Here is a 17595-nt window from a genome sequence, read left to right as displayed (position 1 = left end):
GCTTCTGTTATCTAGCAAAGCTCTTAGTTAATGAAGATTCTGTAAACATTTGACAAACACATGTGGCTGGTGGGAAGGACATTGTATATTGTAAAGAATCCACATTTCACTTTAGGGTCATCATTGCTTAATTACACTCTTCTATCATTTCCTTGCCAACACAGAGAGGCTTTCTTAGGGACGTAGAAGATTACACTGTTTTCATCAAGAATAGAAAATAGGGATCTAGAACAAAATTACTCTATTAGCTGTTAGTAAATAACATCTCAAAAATTTTTATTTCAGTCCCTTCACATGCCATCAGAAAATCCCTGATCATTTGATGGAGACCTGTGATTCTGCAAGACATGATCTCATGACAATACAAACAACCTTAAAACTTCTTTCCGTTTATCAGCCAAGAGCTATTGTTTGTACACAGTGAAATATCTGTTTTGTCTCAAGTTTGCTTCATGTTGTTTGCAGGCTTGTCCATTTTCAGTTTGATTCCTTTGGTGTATGGGAATTTAGTCTTGTTTTTATAGTATCTTATGTAATACATTTCTTAGATTCTTGATGGCCAATCCATTCCAAGAACAACCAGTCATTATTTCAGTGACCTCAAAATGAAGACAGAACTGGGCCTTCTAAGGCCACATGGAAAGTAAAAGGTCTCTGTGAAGATGCAGAAGATTATCTATGAAGATACTGTTATCCATGAGAATAATAGGCCAAGGCAAAAATACAAGACTGATGACAGATTTTCTCATGATACAGAAGAAAAAAACCCAGTTTATTTATAGACAAAAAAATCACTTGCTGTTTATCTTAATGAATGTATTATGATTTAATCTAATGATACATAAGTGTTTTATCTGTACTATTAATGTATCATTTTTTCTAAGCACGACTCAATCCATACTGTACACGTGCCATAAAGTCCGCATAGTATTATGAGCTTTTACATTAAAAAAAGTCTCATTGCAAAGTCGTGGACAAGATTTTGTCCTTTCTGGCCATTCTTCTCCAGTTTTCTAGCAGTGCATATACAGCATTTAAAGCGGTCCCAGACTTCTCAAATACTCATTTACGTGTCTGTTCAAGTGACAGCTGGGATCAAAGATCCTGGTTAATTACGTTCCTATGGTGTAAAGTCAGAAAGGATTATTTGGCCAAGGATCTTGGTCTCCTGCATAGCAAGACTTATGTTTTACTCAAGGCCTTTGTGTTTCCTACCTGTGTGCAGAGCCCTATTACTTGTGTTTGGCTAAAACGTAACTTTTTAAGGCCCTCCAGAATTTATCTGAAGATGTCAAAGAATCAAAGATTTCTTCAATTTTTGTAGCACTTATTCTAAAAGATTATCACTTACATGTAAAAACCCATGGTGCTTCATTTATTATTTCATTGTGCCTGGCTTCACCTTCTAGACAGGAGTTCTTTTAACTTTCTGGCTGGCTTAAGGAGCCCCATGGTGCTGGCATTTTCTCTCTGTCAAAGTGCTTGTACAGTGTAATCAAGTTACTTCTCAGTTTGCTTTCTGATAAAATAAACAGATTGTGCTTTTTAGTCACATGTTATAAGACATTTTCTCTGGTTTTGCTTCTTTTTTGTGTCTTTTTCTGAATTTGAATGTCTTTTTGAAAAGGTGAACACTGGGGCTATACATAGTTTTCTAGTGGCAGTCCACCAGTGCCACATGCAGAAATAAAATCTTTCCTTATGTGGTTCACTACTCCAGTGTCTATCCATTCAAAGCTTTCATTAGCTCTCTTTACATAGCATCACCCTGGATCCTCATACTGCGCCATAAATCCATCTTATCCACAAAAATTATTTTAAGAGTTATGGCTTTCAAGGGTCAGTCTTTTACGCAGTAGGAACAGCCTCCATTCCTTGTGCCTAGGTACCAAGTTCTGCATCTGTCTACCTTAAAATGAATTTTGATAACATAAAGTGCAGCTAGATCACATGATCTATATGAATACCTCTCTCCTAAATACTGTCTTCTGCAAAGGGGGTTGTTATATACAGACTTCCAGTTCATATATAAAGATGTCAAATAGTGTCAGGCCAAGCGTCAGCTTTGCAGAAACTTTACAATGAAGAGTTTCATTCAGTGGCAATTCTTTTTGAAAGCAGCTCTTTGAGGTTTGGCAGTGAAACAGTTGTTAATTCATGTGATATACAAATAAATTAATATTGTCCAGTGGTTTCTTTTGGTTATGCAGCCTTGTGCAAGTGAATTGAAATACTCCACAAAACCTAGGTACATTCTAGCTGTTGCTGTTACCTCTGGCAATTAAACTGTGGCCTCAAAGAATGTAATTGGATTTGGTTTAGAAAAAAATGTCCTTAACACTTTGCTGGCTAGTATCAGCTGTTTTCCTGTTTTATCTGTCTTTAATCATCCCATATTAATATATCTGCAATTCTTTTAGGATTAGTTAGTGGAATTATCTTGACCTGCTATTTTAAATGTTTGTCAGTAGTAACTTTCTCTAGAAACTTAAACATTGAGTGGAATAGTTTATAGGATGTTCATGGAAATCAAAAGATCTGTTGGAACCAAGAGAGTAAGGGTATCAGTGTCTTCCAGCAGCAGCTGACTGCATTTGTGCCATTTCAAATACAAAGTTTCCTTTTCTAGAGGAAGATTAGACATCCAAATACCAAAGACCCAGAAAGTAGTAGCTTAGACCACTAAACAGATAGTTAAATAGACTTTATTCACATTAGAGAATGGACTGGTACAGCTAAACTCCAAATGAAATAAACTTTACTAATAAAATAATTGTATTGCTTGTATAGTAAGGGTAGGTCTTGAGAGCTGTGCCACTTACAGGTATAATTTTGTTTTGCCCATCCTAAATAACATAGTTTTGCCAACAGACCTTTAAATGCAGGCTAAACCTTTTGGGGTTTTATAGGTATCCTAATGAGTATAGGAGTAGCATTTTCCTTTATGTCCTATTGAGCTTATAACAGATCATAGGATGGTATCTCTTTCCTAATTGCTTGCATCAGCACATCTTGGAAAGAAAGTTTGTACCCAAAGACTAATTCAAGGTATAGAAAAGATTCCTTAAGGAAAACAAAATGCAATAGATGAGAACATAAGCACACTAGGCTAATATATCATGCTGTTCAGAGCTGGTGCTAAATGGGAGCAAGACTAGACCTACAGAAAAGGGTAGATTTTCACAGAGAACAGAAATGCCAGTGACTTAAAATACTTTGAAAAGTTTTATGCTTATGGCTATTAATTTTTAATGTTTCTTTATGCATTAGCATTACTTTGTCAACTGTAGCTGAGTTTCTCATGGTTTATAAAACACAAGACCCTACATTTTTAAGGGAGATCTCTGACAGCAACAGTATACAAAGGTTTGTCCCAGTAGTTCCAGTGTAAATCACTGTAGTACTTTGGGAGAAGAAGAAATGACTAGCTGGATCCATGATCTTTTGGCAGTCATAACTGGCAGTCACTACAAGGTGCCTTAGAACTATCTACTTCTTACTGAGAGCTGTTCGGGAGGAACTGGCAAGAACTGCTCTGAGAGTAACCTTGCAGAGGCTCCCATACACACTGAATCTTGCTTTTATGTAGGTTAGCAGGAAGCACCACCTTTACACACCTCTGTTTTCTGGGAATCTGCACCACATGAGTATGGAATATTGGAAGCAGAAGTTACCTAGCACCTTAGCAGGATAAGAGCCTTCCAGTTAGTCATTCATCAGAAGGTAGTGTGTGTAGTATCCTTCCCCTAAACAACACAACTCTTAATAGGATAAGATAGCGCAGAAGGTTAGACTGTTTCTTCAGGAGGAAACACTCCATATCTTGCACTCTGTGCTACCTCACAGACTTCAGAAGTTTGTTCCACTTGCGGTCTGCCTATGCTATTGTACAGCAGGTGAGTGAAAATGGAATATGTGGCAGGTCTGTCCTGGCACACAGGGACACCAAGAAAGAGGATTGACAGGCACAATGATGGAACATGAGCTCTTAAAGGAGTGCTGCAGTTACAAGGGCTAGCATAAATGCATCAACAGAGGATTGTACAGGAGTTAGAGGGGTGCAGAGACTTTATTTCTATAAAGACTTCTAACGGAACCACTGCCAAATATTGTGTCCCATTTTGATGTTGATTGTTGGAAAAGAAAGTTAATGAAAGTTCTGGAAAGAGTTCAGAAAAGAGCTGTGAGAAATTGTTTTGAGGCTTAGAATAAGAAATTAAAGTATCTATTTAAGTCTTAGCCAAAATGTAATTTGACCCTGCTCTATATACTAAAAATACACAGTGAAAGTATTTTGGATAATAGATAAAAGGGATCTAATAAAATAGGTTACAGTAAGATCCAGTGAATTGAAGCTAAAGCTCAGCAAATTCAGACTAGGATTAAGCCACTGCATATGAACAAAGAGTACTACCTTTTGGAACAACTACTTGTAGTCCAGTAGAGATATTCTATCACATGAAGTCTTTAAAGCCAAATTTATGCATGTTTTTCAAAGGTATTCCCAAGCTCAAAACAGAAGTTCCATAATACATGGTGCAGAAACTACTGAGCAAGGTTCTTTCATCTGTGCTATGCAGGAGGTCAGTCTAGATGATCATAGTATTCCTTTCTGTCTTTAATCTGTTGAGGTGCATTATGACAAGCTTAACATGTATTTACATGTTTCCATCTAATTAACAGAATGTAGCAGAGTGCATTTATAGAAAGACAATTCAACTATTTTTAGATACTACTGTACCTTTAATTTATTAGCTTTTGTTAAAAGCATGTAACAATCTAGATGATATAAAGTATAATTTACAAAAATATAAATCTTGGTTATTTTATTTTTAGTATTTCAACATATTATTATATAGTATGTGTTACTCAGAGAATATGTTTAACAACCTGAAATTATCCAGCAAACCAAAATTGTGGGATATTACGTATATCTTTTGTAGAACAAATTATATATTCGGGAAGGGTAACCAAGAATGGCTATATTAATATACTGTTTATATGAAAGCTTATGCAGTGCACTATACTTGCATCTTGGAAAAAATATACATTTTAAGCCCTTTATTACAGCATTTTCCAGTATAAATATGCAGATTAAGAGTATGAGTGTTTTAGGCAAAAAGTTTTGATTTGTGTACAAAAGTGATATTCTAAAATAAGCCTGCCTTTGCAAGTTCACTTCCCATCTTCTTGGTTAACTGAAGAAATAAAATAGTCAGAAAAATAGCATATAAAAACATATTTTAGTCCTTTGATTATGGAAAACTTTACACTTAAATTTCTCACTAAACACCAGGTGTCTTGGCTAGGTGGGTTAGGAAGATATTTGTAAAAGTATTGAATTCCTGGAAGATGAATATGAAAGACAAATGATGACAGTAAGACATATCCTTCCAGGTGAGCATGTGTATCATTTTAGTCTCTCCGCATGCTTTCTGTAGAGGAATTGTAGGCTTGCGTTCATTCATCAACACAAGTGGATTAATTTCCCATTTACAACTTTCCCAGCGTAGTCAGGCAGGATGCATGGGTCTCATTAAAGATGTGTTTGTAACAACTTATCGGCAGGCACAAGTTTCAACCGACATACTGGGATATACCTTTAAAACAACGTTTTTGTTCTCATCTAAGAACAGGACACTGAGTGAGCTCATTTTGTCAGGAACACAGCAGGGTTCTGGGATGCCAGGAATAATTCCTACTGCTTTTACGATGCTCTGGATTGTAGCATGGTTTGATGGCCGGACAATCTGGAACAGAGAAGGAAATAGTTATCGCTTCATTTATAAGCAGTCACTTTCCCAGATGGACTTGGAAAATGACAACAATTTTTTTTTGTTTGTTTCTCAAAAAAGTGAATATATGCAATGGAGTCACAGGGCCATGCAGCATAGTCAGTCCCTCACACTTCCAGCTTTCCTGTGCAGGGTGTATCCAACAGGTATTTTGTGTTCCTTATGCTGCCTTCATAAATACCAGAGGAGGGCACTGGTGGCACAGCCAGCAATCAGTAGCCTGAAGAAAGAATGTCCCTGACTGCACCTACTAGATGCTGGAGGCAGGCATGCCGGAGGAAAGGACTAAGGTGGGGCACACTTCTAAGTCGTAAGATGTTATCTTTTGTTTTCTTAACCTCCTGTCTGACTTGGAAAATTGGCTACTGTAAGTATTTCCAAAATAACTATCCCTATGTTCCAGTAGTATTTCTCCTCAGGTATGCTACCCTGGAATTAGTTACTTTTTCCTGGAGTAACTACTCTCTTTTAAAAGAGCAGAGTGCTCCAGAAGTAGTGTCCACAGGGGGGAGTTACTCTAGAATAGTCAAACAACCTGACAGAGCCTTTATGATCATAACTCCATGACAAACAAGTACTTCATACCTGTAGTCTTTGCTTCCCTCTGCCTTCCTCACCAGGCTTCCTCCCGCCCCACCCCAAACTAGCCTTGAAGTGGGAGAAGAAAACAAAAGGCTGGGAGGGCAGGAAAAGTATAAAGTAAGGTTTCACAGCAGCTTTACATCTATATACTGCTCAGGGAGCCACAATTTTATTTCTACTATTGATTTTTGGATGCAGTGAACAACACAGGGAAAAATATTTCAGAAGAGGAGGCAGCCATTTGGCATAACAGCAGTGAGAATAAGAAAAAGTTAAGAAATGTAAATAGTACACTGTTTAGTAGTTAAATGTAACTCTTCTCTTTTTTTAGCCTTTATTCACAAGCTACACTTGGCCCTTGTAGTCTAAGCAACTGAATAGTACTAAACAGTTTTCACCACTTCCGTTGCTCTAGGTACATAGATAGAGTCAAGCAGAGGTTTACTGGTGACAGAGTGACAGCCTTTCTTTGTCATTCCATCCTTAGCATAGCATGGAATGCATGTGCTCATTACATGAGGGAATAGTGTGGCATGCAACCCACCACTGAGGCTGAAGCTTCAGTGACTTCTGTTCAGTTGCCTTGTTTGAATATTGTCCCAGCAAATTAGTACAGTAACACTAGGAAAATGCTGTTAGTCACATCAGGCCTTTTGCTACATTTTCAGAGAGTTTTCTGCACAGATCTGGTATATGTGGCACATGAAATCTTTCATCACTATTGGTGCATAGCTGTATATAGGCTAGAAAATGACATATATGGGACAACAAATAGGGACTTTGCACACGTCCACATGGAAGCAGATACTTCAAGTGAGACGAATTAATGTCTCCTATATCTTCTGTATTTTTTCAAATAATAATTGAGTATATGCAAAACATGATCTTCCATTTCAACATGAAAAGTTATGTAGTCCATGGGTATAAGAAAGGAGCTATTTTTTAGGATAATTCAGTTTTGAGACATTTGATTTAAGTGTAACATATCAGCAAATCAGATCCAAACCTTAATTGCTATTAAGGCTTTCAGGTCGTTCCTTAACTAAAGTGACCTCATTTGAGCCATTACAAAGAGGAACTGTGAAATCCGTCCTTGATCCTTCAGGGCTTCAGGATAGCATCCCTATAGCCAAGTCCCAACAAGTGACCAATCCTGGTAATTGCCTTTCTGTAATTAGCATATGTTGGCATAATTAACAATAGCTTGGTCTTTCATGCCACCCTTCATCTTTAGATTTCAAAGTTGTCTACAGACAAGCAGCAGTGAATTAGTCTCACAGCTGCTATGTGAAGTAGAAATAAGCTTCTACCCGCCTTGGCCATGTCAGCAAATCTGGACAGCAAGAGAGAGAAGGAAGTAGCTTTCATGTGTTTAAGCAACTGTAGAGTTTAGAAATTCGAAGAACTGGAGCTTCTAGAATCAAGTTCTTACTTTAACCTTTATGAAAAATGTCCTGAAGTGTTCCTAGCACCTGTATTATTTCATATTGTTCTTTGAAACAGTCACAGATCCTAATGTGCTACTGAAACAGAATTTGTTGACCCCATGCAGCGGATAGCCATCACTACCCTCAGTACCAGTTACTGACTTAGAGGATTCCTGGGTTTGAACCTGCAGAAGATACTACTAGGATCTTCTCCAGCTGTGCAGTGTCTAATATCTGCAAGGAATAAATAGATGTGAGCAAAGTCTAGTGTGAGCAGCTGTCTACCAAGACAACAGCCCTAATTAGGTTTCTAATGCCTGCAAGTGTATACGCTATGCACAAAAATGCTTATAGAGAAAAATGCTTATTATGCACTATTACTCTGTACAAAATCTGGCTGCCTGAGCCCTACATCCACAGCAGAGCCAGACAGCACATCCATCCCACATCCAGCCAGGCTCTGAATTTTCCAGCCCTTCTGGAAACCTGGCACAAGTGTTCAGTGATCATGGGCTAGGCTTCACATTAGCCTTTGTACCGATGTGCTAAAGTGGAAAGCTTGAAATAATGAGTTGAATGCCCAGTAGTGATGGCTCTGAGGAAGTGCTAATGTTTTAAATGCTGGCTACCAAGTTATACACAGCAGGCCAGTTTCTGCTCTTACTTAAGCTCTAGGACAATCCTAGCTTAGGAACATTTTGGGCCTCAGAAAATAGAAGGATGGTCATATAGCCAAAAAGCAATTGAACAGCAGGTTTGAAATACTTTAGGCACTCCCCTTCTGCCTTGCTTACAGCCCCTTTAAAGTCTGTTTTATCATGAATTTGCCCCTCAAAAAACACCCCCTACCCCCCGTCTTAATAAGCAATACTTCTTAGCTTCAGGAAGGTTTTGTTTTCAGGTTTGAATTCAACTCTCAAAATGAAACTCATGAACTGATACACTTACAAGGATGAAATAAAGGGAATTTTAATTACTGTAGACCAGGGAAAGGGTATGTTCCCACTTACTTCTACCACACATAGGACTAGCATTTGTTTGGCAAATGGAGCAGTACAGCCAGCCATTATTAACCATATAAGCTAGTCTTCCCTTCACAGTTCAGGGAATAAGAACTTCAGCAGTAAGATAGGTGAACTTGCTATGACAAGATTTGTACCAGAGCTGTTTTGTATCTAGATCAAGAATTGCAGTTATTAAAGTAGATGTGCAGAGTGATGTACCGGTACTTTAAGAAAAAAAAAAAAAATCATACAATGTGATGATTCTCAACATGCCAGGTATATAAGTATAATTCTATCTCCACAATTCTAAAAGAGTACCTTGGAAATAAGTTATCTGTTGTCCATCAAAGGTTGACTGTGTAGACCAAGTTTTCATGAATAGCCTTAATCTGGCCTTTGATTTAGGAGTGCCAAGATCATATGCATGCTTTCCTGACTTAGGGTATATATGCAAGAACAAAAGCTGTTTCTCCCTCCATAATATTTAGAAATTCTTACGCTCTGACCTGAAGCTTCATTCATGCTGATGTTCTAGTTATCTCTGTTCATTTGGAAACCATCATTTTAAAAAGTTAGAACTGTGAATCTGCCTCTATTCCCCGCCCCTTAAAAATACAAAGCTAACAAAAAGCAGACCTCTTCCAAATCAAACCCAATCAAAGAGTGTGTCCAACCAAAGATCCCCAAATCTATGTATCTGTGATTTAGTTTTAAATTTCTCTGATATTTTTGTTTGTTTTGGTTTTTTTGGCACCAAGATGCTAGTGTAGCCACATTAATTTATCTAGAAAACAGGTATCAAAATGAGAAGTAAAGTGGGTTTGATTTACAGGGGAATATATATTATACAGCAAGTCTAGATATGACATTAAATAAGTCAGCAATGTAAGTTTATTAACTATCGCAGCTAGAAACAGATCCACTGTCTTTCAGTTCTGTCAGCTTTTGTGTCATGCTGTTTTGCTCACAAGAAGCCAGATAAGTTAAATGTATCTTTTTCTTTTTTTTTTTTTTTTCTTTTTGCTTTGGTATGTACAAATGGTGAATTAGACTGTGGCTCTATGGCAGAGGACTCATATTCCCAGGCTGTGTTTCGTTTTGGTTAAGTTAAATGGTGATTCTGTTGCATGATCTCTTTATACTACAACAAAAAATGAAGTTGTACGTGAGCCCGTGCAAGCTTTAATTTTTACCAGACCATGTATCAATCTTAGTATATACATGGTTCAGCATCGACCAGCTACACAAGAACATGTGCTCAGATTTGTACACTGTACAGTAATGTCTGGATTTCCACTGTTCCTGGACTTAAACTAGCCTGCCTATCTACTCTTCCTGAAATCATACTACTTATTTCAACACAAACACACATCAATCTCCCTGTTTATAAACTATGGCAGATTCCTGTCTCAGAGCTTTGAACTTCTCTGCTGTAAAAAACTATACATTATTTATGTGCCAAGTGACCACATGCAAAAATGTCAGTAGAATAAATAATCAGGCCATTTGTAGGTAGAATTGCAAAATAATTACAGTTTCTAAACATGCAGGTTATGCAGTGCTTCAAATCCTCCTCTCCGCCATTACTTGAAAGTCCTATAAAATGCTGATAATTCTTGTGCTATATAGGATTGCCAAAATTTCTACTTCTTGCCATAGAGCAAGTGAGTGGGAATGGGCCAAACCGAATTGGAGCAGGAGTTCATGCTTGCCTCACTATTAGCAAATTTTACGCTGCTTCTATAGGAGGAATCCAGTACACTAGCTTTAGAGTGTTACAGGCAGCTATGTAGCTTTTCCAGCCACATAAGGTAAATCAGCTTTTTTGTTCCAGCAGGATTATCTTAATTTTAAGAATTTAGTAAATTAAAAAAGCACCAGAGGATTTTGAGACACAAATATCAGCTTAATCAGCATTCTTATTTTCAGAGTGACAAGCAGTTCTTTAAAGTTAAAAAAATCTCAGCATCACTACTTTGCATTTTTCTCCTAAGGTATTACCAGTGGCATTCAGAAATACTCTGAAACAGTAGCTTGTTTTATTATTAGCATATAATACTTTATACTTCTACTACCACAACAGAGTAGTTTGATGATTTAGTGTGTGTAACCATATTTTAATAAGCTGCATAAGTCTTTATGGTTTCAAGATATAAGATGAGAAATTGCAAGATAAACCTGAGACATTTTTCTTATTCTTCAGATTACATTTAAAGATAACTTGGAATCTTTCTGCACTCTGATGAATAAGTTGATGGAAACGATATTGCTTAAATTATTTAGGCTGAACAAGGCAACAGAACACAGTGAAAAAGGTAAAAACCTAAAGGAAAATCTAACTAAAGAAGTAATTGGATAGGCAGAACAGTAGATCTACTGTTTGCAAGCTAAGAACAAAAAAAGTACTACCTTGGGCATTGGAAATTCACATGCCCCTGCACAGTAGTAGGCATCAAATGATTTGGGAGATATGATCCATTCATTCCAGCCAATATCAGCAAAGTCAACTTTCATGTATCTTCTTGAACAAATCCTTGGCTCATTCCATTGTTTTCGCCTTGCTTTCTTCATTGTTTTCTCATCGAAATTTAGCACCTGAGACTTTGTAAGTGTTTCTGTATTGTCTTGCCCTTTCCTCCTTCGGTCTTTGCGTGAGGCTTTTGGTTTCAAGGACTTGTAGGCATTCTCCCATATGTCATGTTTGTTGTATTTATTGTTGTTATAAACGACTTCTGGCAACTCATTGTTCTGAATAGAGCTAGAGAGGTACGTATCCCTCCTCACTCGGGTATCAGTAGAAGCATTAGGGGATAGATTTGGGTCACCGTCATTGGAAGGGAATGGATCATAACGCTGTAGGGTGACTGCCACACTGTTAGGTTCAGAGATTGCAAGATCATTGGCATAAACTAGTATATAAGGTAAATGACTGGCAACCTGTTCAGGGAAGCCCTGGTGTTTCTCCCCAGAATCAAGCTCAGTGCAGAGAATGAGTTCTCCAGCCCGTTTTGATTCTTTTATGATGTGTGAAATGTCCTTTGCATGCCAAGCCCCTCGCCTTTGAAGAAACACAGTGATGTTCCCTTTCACTAGTCCATAGGCAGAATTCTGGTGAATGCTTTGGAAAATGAGGTTAAGCTGCAGGATCGGAGGCAGGTGAAGGAGGCGGCAGGATGAGTTCTTGGACCGCTTACAAAACACTTCCCGGTACCGAGGTCGTTTGTCAGCATAGAAGTGAAAAGTGGCAGCAAGGATCATCTCTGAATCCTGCATGGATGTCAGATTGAAGCAGTACCAGGGCTTCTGGGCCAAGAATTCTGCAAGAGAGCAAGGAAAACATGGATAAATATCTGAGACAAAAATGGTAGTGAAATCCTTATTCCTCTATAAGTGGATTAGCAAATTTTGCTTTTCACTTACCCACTTCAAATCAGTTAGTATAGTAAGCTTGTCACTTCAGCTTAAAACTATTGCAAATAAGAGGAGGAAAAAAACCCTAACAATATTTAATAGCAATATTACGATAACATTGCGACTGTCCAACACACTGAGCACCTTTTGTATACATGAGGGATAAAACTCTTCCCAGAGATTTTCAGTTTCAGACCGCCTTTCATTCCAGGCAGGCAAAAAAAGCAATCCTTGCTTCTATTTCATTTATAACAAAGTCAAGTTCAGAGAAGCTATCAAATTTGCCCATGGCAGAGCTCAGAACGGTACCTTACTCAGTATATTGGATGAAAACCAGGTTTACAGTTAGTATTAAGGTGGTCTAATCTGAAGCTGACTGCAAAGATTCCTGAAAGATCTCTGGGTGCTAACTCTGTGGGCAACAGTATATAAAGTTCATCATCTATAAATAGTGCAAAATAGTGCACAAGAGACTTTTCACAAGGGGGCTGGAAGTAAGCAGTATGACACATTTTGGGGGCCATTACTATTATGAGCAATCCTCTTTTCCAGTATACATCATGTAGGAGATTTGTTTAAAGCACTGTGAAACCTACTTGGTTTCCAAGACTTGTGTTTTGATCTGCTTGAAGTTGGTGACAACTATGGTTGAATAGGAGCTGACTCTTAAAATTCAAACTCCATTTGATATGGCTTCTTTTTAGCTAGTTGAACAATCTGTGCTCGGGTTACATCTCTACCCCCTTCTCAAGGAAGATGAGCAATTTTACACTAATAACTGTTTACACCATGTTTATTTAAACAGTAGAAGCTTCTTTTAGTGTGTTAAAATGTAATCCCAGAATCAAAAGACCATGCCTTCACAGTCTATCATTGTGAAAAGTTACCTTTTTTTTTTTTTTTTTACTAGCTCAAGAGAATACGGGAAGGTGGTGACAGAACCAAGAAGTGATTCCTGTTCTCCCAGGCTCAGACTGGTACTTAGAATGCATCAAAGGACTACAGTGGGTAAGTTTGCACCTTTAGTTAACCCAAGTGGACAACCCTTCTGGTAGCCCTTTTTGACATACCTGGAAATTCTCTGGCAGCAGGGAGAAAAAAAACCCAAAACCAAACAAACCCCAACAAACCCAACAGTCAGTCTTTCCAGAAACACTTAGGTTTGTCTTTCAATGCACCGTGGATGATAAGCCACAGAAATTTTGGCAACAACAGAAAGACAGTACTGTTAACTGCCACCTGTCAGAATGTTCTTCCTTTTAAGCACTGTTTCATTTTAAAGGTGGAAATTAATGGTGCTACATCTCACTAAATTGGTGCTTACTGTCTTACAGTTCATGCTGGATAGAACCGTAATTTGCACTAAACCACAGCAGGTTAGGATGTTCATTAATCCCAGGCCCACATAGACAGTCTGAAAGTACAAATGTTAAAGTACGCAATTTCCATCTACACCATCTGTATTTTTTTCATGATGCAGTGAAGTGGAACAGCATGTACTGATGCCCACATAGTGGTTTCACAGGTGGTAGAGAGGCTGACAGGAACAGTATTCTGTGATGAGAACCTATTTGTTTCTGTCAGTTCAGGATGGGGCTCCTATCAGTAAACTTTTAATCAACACTAGTCTTATGCACAGGTGCCTCATACTTAAGAGTTTAGATTCTATTAAAGTCTTTGAATCACAGAAATTTCACAAGGCTGCTAGCCTGTTTTTCAGACCAAGGAAGAGAATAATTGTAGTACTTCCTTTAGAATACCAGGCTGTTATTAATGTTTGTTGATTTAAAGAGGCATGTTTTTTTAAAAAAAGAAGTCTATCCACTGCCTATCCCCACCTGAGCTGTGTACAGTTGAAATTTTTAATATTATTTTTAGTAGTAGAATGCTCCTAGCACCATCAATTCTATAGATATGACTATGAAGCATATGCATCGCTAGGATAAAGGTGTTTCAAACACCAGAGTCCCAGGGTTTCAGATGGGAAGGTAACTTGTAATGATAGCTCAGAGAAAGGGAGTTTTAATTAATCTAAATTCTGCATTCTAGAGTGAAACAAACCCTTCAAAAGTCAAAATTCTTTGTAGAACAGAATAAGAATCTGTGAATCTGCAGCTACTGAAAAGCCAGAAGCCTGGAAGTGCAGGCTTTTTAGGAATTGAGGAGACCTGAGTTTTGGATGGAGCATAGTCACATTTATGATATTGCATCAGATCGCTCAGTCTTTTACCAGCCTGTCAACTATGCATTGTTACATTTTCCAGGTCTACTCTCAGTTGAACTGTACTAGCTGTATACATTAAAGCTGTTAATATTTTACTGATTGTATCTACCTCTGATACCTGTAGACAGCTTCAAGTTAGGAATACCAGCAAGATGTGTGGAAGATACATGCAAGAGACTGGTAAAGAAAAAAAAAAAAAGGCAAGTGGCCAAGGAAAGAAAATATTAGCCTTCAGTACGTAAGCCACATGGGAGAATGTTACCTTGCAGTAAGTGAAGATGAGCAAAACAGGTTTACGTGGTACTTCTGCTAACACATTTGTGACAAAGAAATATGCAAAGAACTTAATTTAAAATATTTTAAGCTATGAATTATGTTAAAGCAAGGATCTAGAGGCCAGAATTACAGTTCCCTGGGTAATCTTGATTTGGTTTTCTTGCACATATGCATTATGATATAGCCTTAATTAAATGGCTGCTACTTTCTACTATTCACTAAGGCTTTTGCTTCGTTTAGCACAGAAGATGAATGATGTTCAGGGAATGAGCCTGAGCTGCAAGAGTCAATTTATGGGGAAGTTTCATGGCTTAGGTAGCAGGTTGCTGCCATGAAGACCAATTCCCCCCAATCTCAGCAACCTAGATGAAGTTGGACAATAACTTAGTATGCACATTTGGTCACAAACCACTTATGACTTGACTATGTAACTAACTTCAGTCAATTGGTGTTGTTTTCTAAAGCTACAAAGTTCTCTGGAAACTGGAAAGCACCTAAAGAAAAAAAGAACTTGAGAAATTAGTTCATAGACTGTCTCCCAGGTCCTTATCAGAGAAATAATGAACTCTTGTGAACACATGTAGAAGTGAGCTGAGAGGAGGTGGTCAGATATTTGTGAAGCACTCTTCCTGAAGTGGTAAGTACTGCTAGAGGAACACGAAGAAGCATCTGGAATATGTGCAAATAGCACATGCATATATATAGCAAGTGCCTCACATTGAAAATGGAGAAATACTATATATTCATTAACCCAGTTAACACCATCTATACCCTGTAAGGAATATGCAGGATAGCAATACAACTGTGTAGTTGAGGAGGCCTCAATAATGCATATGACAAAGGAGCAAACTAAGTCTGGACCGACATTTTGCACCTCTGGAGTCCTCATCTTGACAGCTATAACTAACACTGATGCTCAGGTGTCCCCTAATAGCTTTAAGCTGCAGCATAGGAATAAAAGGTTACAGATTTTCTGAAATGTACATGTTTTTTAAAAAAAAAAGTAGTAAGTCCATTGCTTGGGATAATGAAAAGGAAATTATTGTAGGTGTAGTCTGTTTCACTTATCTCAATAGGATCAGAATTATCATCTGTATTTTATAAAGAACAGACATTCCATGTCTTGTTAGAAAAACATGCCAATTTCTTCTTTCAGAAGAAAACACTAGAATTCTTTGGAGAAGATAAAGAAAAATATACTGCCAGATAAGGTTCTTCTCCCCTCCTTCATCTTGTGTCATTCTGTGGTCCAATTCAGACTGTTTATTGCTAGGTTGATGAGTTACAAAGAAATACAATTTATTGTCATATCAAAGGAACATTGCAGAGGAGCTTCTGCTTTCATGCCATGTTACTGGGGAAAGATGCGATCCAGTAGAGAAGGTACACAGACGGGACACAGGAAACAGGAGTTTTGGACATAGGTGTGCTTTACTTCCATTGCATGGAAAGACAAGTTACTTCTAGGCATCTCTGCCTTGGTTTCACAATCTGACAGATTGTCAAAATAATATTGATTTGTAATTGGTCAGTACAGTCTATCTGTGGGTAGAAAATGCTGCTGTTTTAGTGTTTTAAACCAGAATTTAAACCACTTAGATTCAAGTAGCTTGTTCAGCAGATTAATTGAAAAATGAAGAAGAATATAGTGCAATTTTTACATTCTTCCCAAATCACTCTTGTGGTCCAGGGCCTTACTTGGGTAACAGCCAGTATCAGCTGCTCAGTCCACAGAAAAGTAAGAGTGATAGCAGGAGATCATGGAATAACCACCCACAGTGGAAGTTCCTTCTTAACCCCTATTATAGTTAGCAGCTGCTAGCTAATGATCTAGAGCATGACAATTTATTCCTCTCCCAAATGTCTGCAGTTGCTTTACATCCTAACTCCTAGATTTCTAGACATTTTCATTAGCCACTTAACCTTCCATGGCATCTCCTCCTCCTTGAATATGATTACTTTTAAATACTATATTTGACATAGGATAGAAATTAAGTTGGGGTGCGCTAGAGAATACAAATTATTGTGCAATATTATAGTAACTGTTTCCTAAAACATGCTATGCTGCATTGTATTCTCTACATGAGACTTAAGCGTAGGAGAAATAGATTGAAACTCACAAAAGCAAATTTTGAATTCATCTATCAGATGTGCCTGTAAAAAAATAGTATTTCTGTCAGTGTAACAAATTATATTCTAGAAACTGATACAGTTCTTATTTTAAGAGCTAAGATCTTAGTTATAGTCTGTAAGAGTTAACCAAAGAAGGAAGACATTTTCCAGAGAAGGTAGTTTGGGTTTCCTTGGCAAAGGATAACAAATTTAAAGAGTATTAACTATGCAAACCTCCTCTTTATTGTTTTGGGGTAAGACTGGGATACTGAAGGTGTAGTTTTGACACGGTATATATGCGCTTCCACCCTCATAATGAAGCCAAGTAAAGCTGGGGAGAGGGAGGTCAGACATCTGTCTTCTCAGGTTTAGGAAGTGCAACGAATTTAAGATCCCGAGCATTTTTAGACGGTCCCGTAGGCGGCACTCTTCCTAACAGCAACTTGCGAGCCTGCAAGACTGGCCGGAGGAGAGGACCTGCGGCTGGAGAACTCGCTACTAGTTTTATGCTCCAAGTATCTCCGAAAAGATCTCTCGACCCGGTGCGATGTGCACCGGGAACAGCGCTTCTTTTGCCCATGGTTTGCAACCGCAGCAACGGAGCCTTTCTGAAGGGAGATACCTTGCCGCGATACTGTCAGGGGAGGGAGGGGAGCCGGGGAAGATGGGAAGCCGCCCGCAGAGCAGAGACACCGTGTCCGGGTAGTTAGGAAGTGCCCCCCCAGCATTCACCCATGGAGCTGCGGTAAGGATTATGACATTTG

At 38.2% G+C, this 17595-nt stretch overlaps 1 protein-coding gene across 1 annotated transcript in view; it reads right to left on the bottom strand.

The window, feature by feature from the left end:
* Positions 1-4722: 4722 nt before the first annotated feature.
* GDF10 (growth differentiation factor 10) overlaps positions 4723-17595 on the bottom strand; it is a 24044-nt gene continuing 11171 nt past the window's right edge. The window contains exons 2-3 of the mRNA XM_010563524.1: positions 11218-12125; positions 4723-5750 (exon numbers count right to left, since the gene is read on the bottom strand). Of these exons, the coding sequence (XP_010561826.1) occupies positions 5559-5750; positions 11218-12125 (1100 nt within the window). The 3' untranslated portion in view covers positions 4723-5558. The remainder of the gene's footprint in view (positions 5751-11217; positions 12126-17595) is intronic.

Source organism: Haliaeetus leucocephalus, unplaced genomic scaffold, assembly GCF_000737465.1.
Source record: "Haliaeetus leucocephalus isolate CR32 unplaced genomic scaffold, Haliaeetus_leucocephalus-4.0 Scaffold168, whole genome shotgun sequence".
Lineage (NCBI taxonomy): Eukaryota > Metazoa > Chordata > Aves > Accipitriformes > Accipitridae > Haliaeetus > Haliaeetus leucocephalus.
The sequence above is the reverse complement of the archived record's forward strand: the minus strand, read 5'-3'. Positions and strand labels throughout refer to the sequence as shown.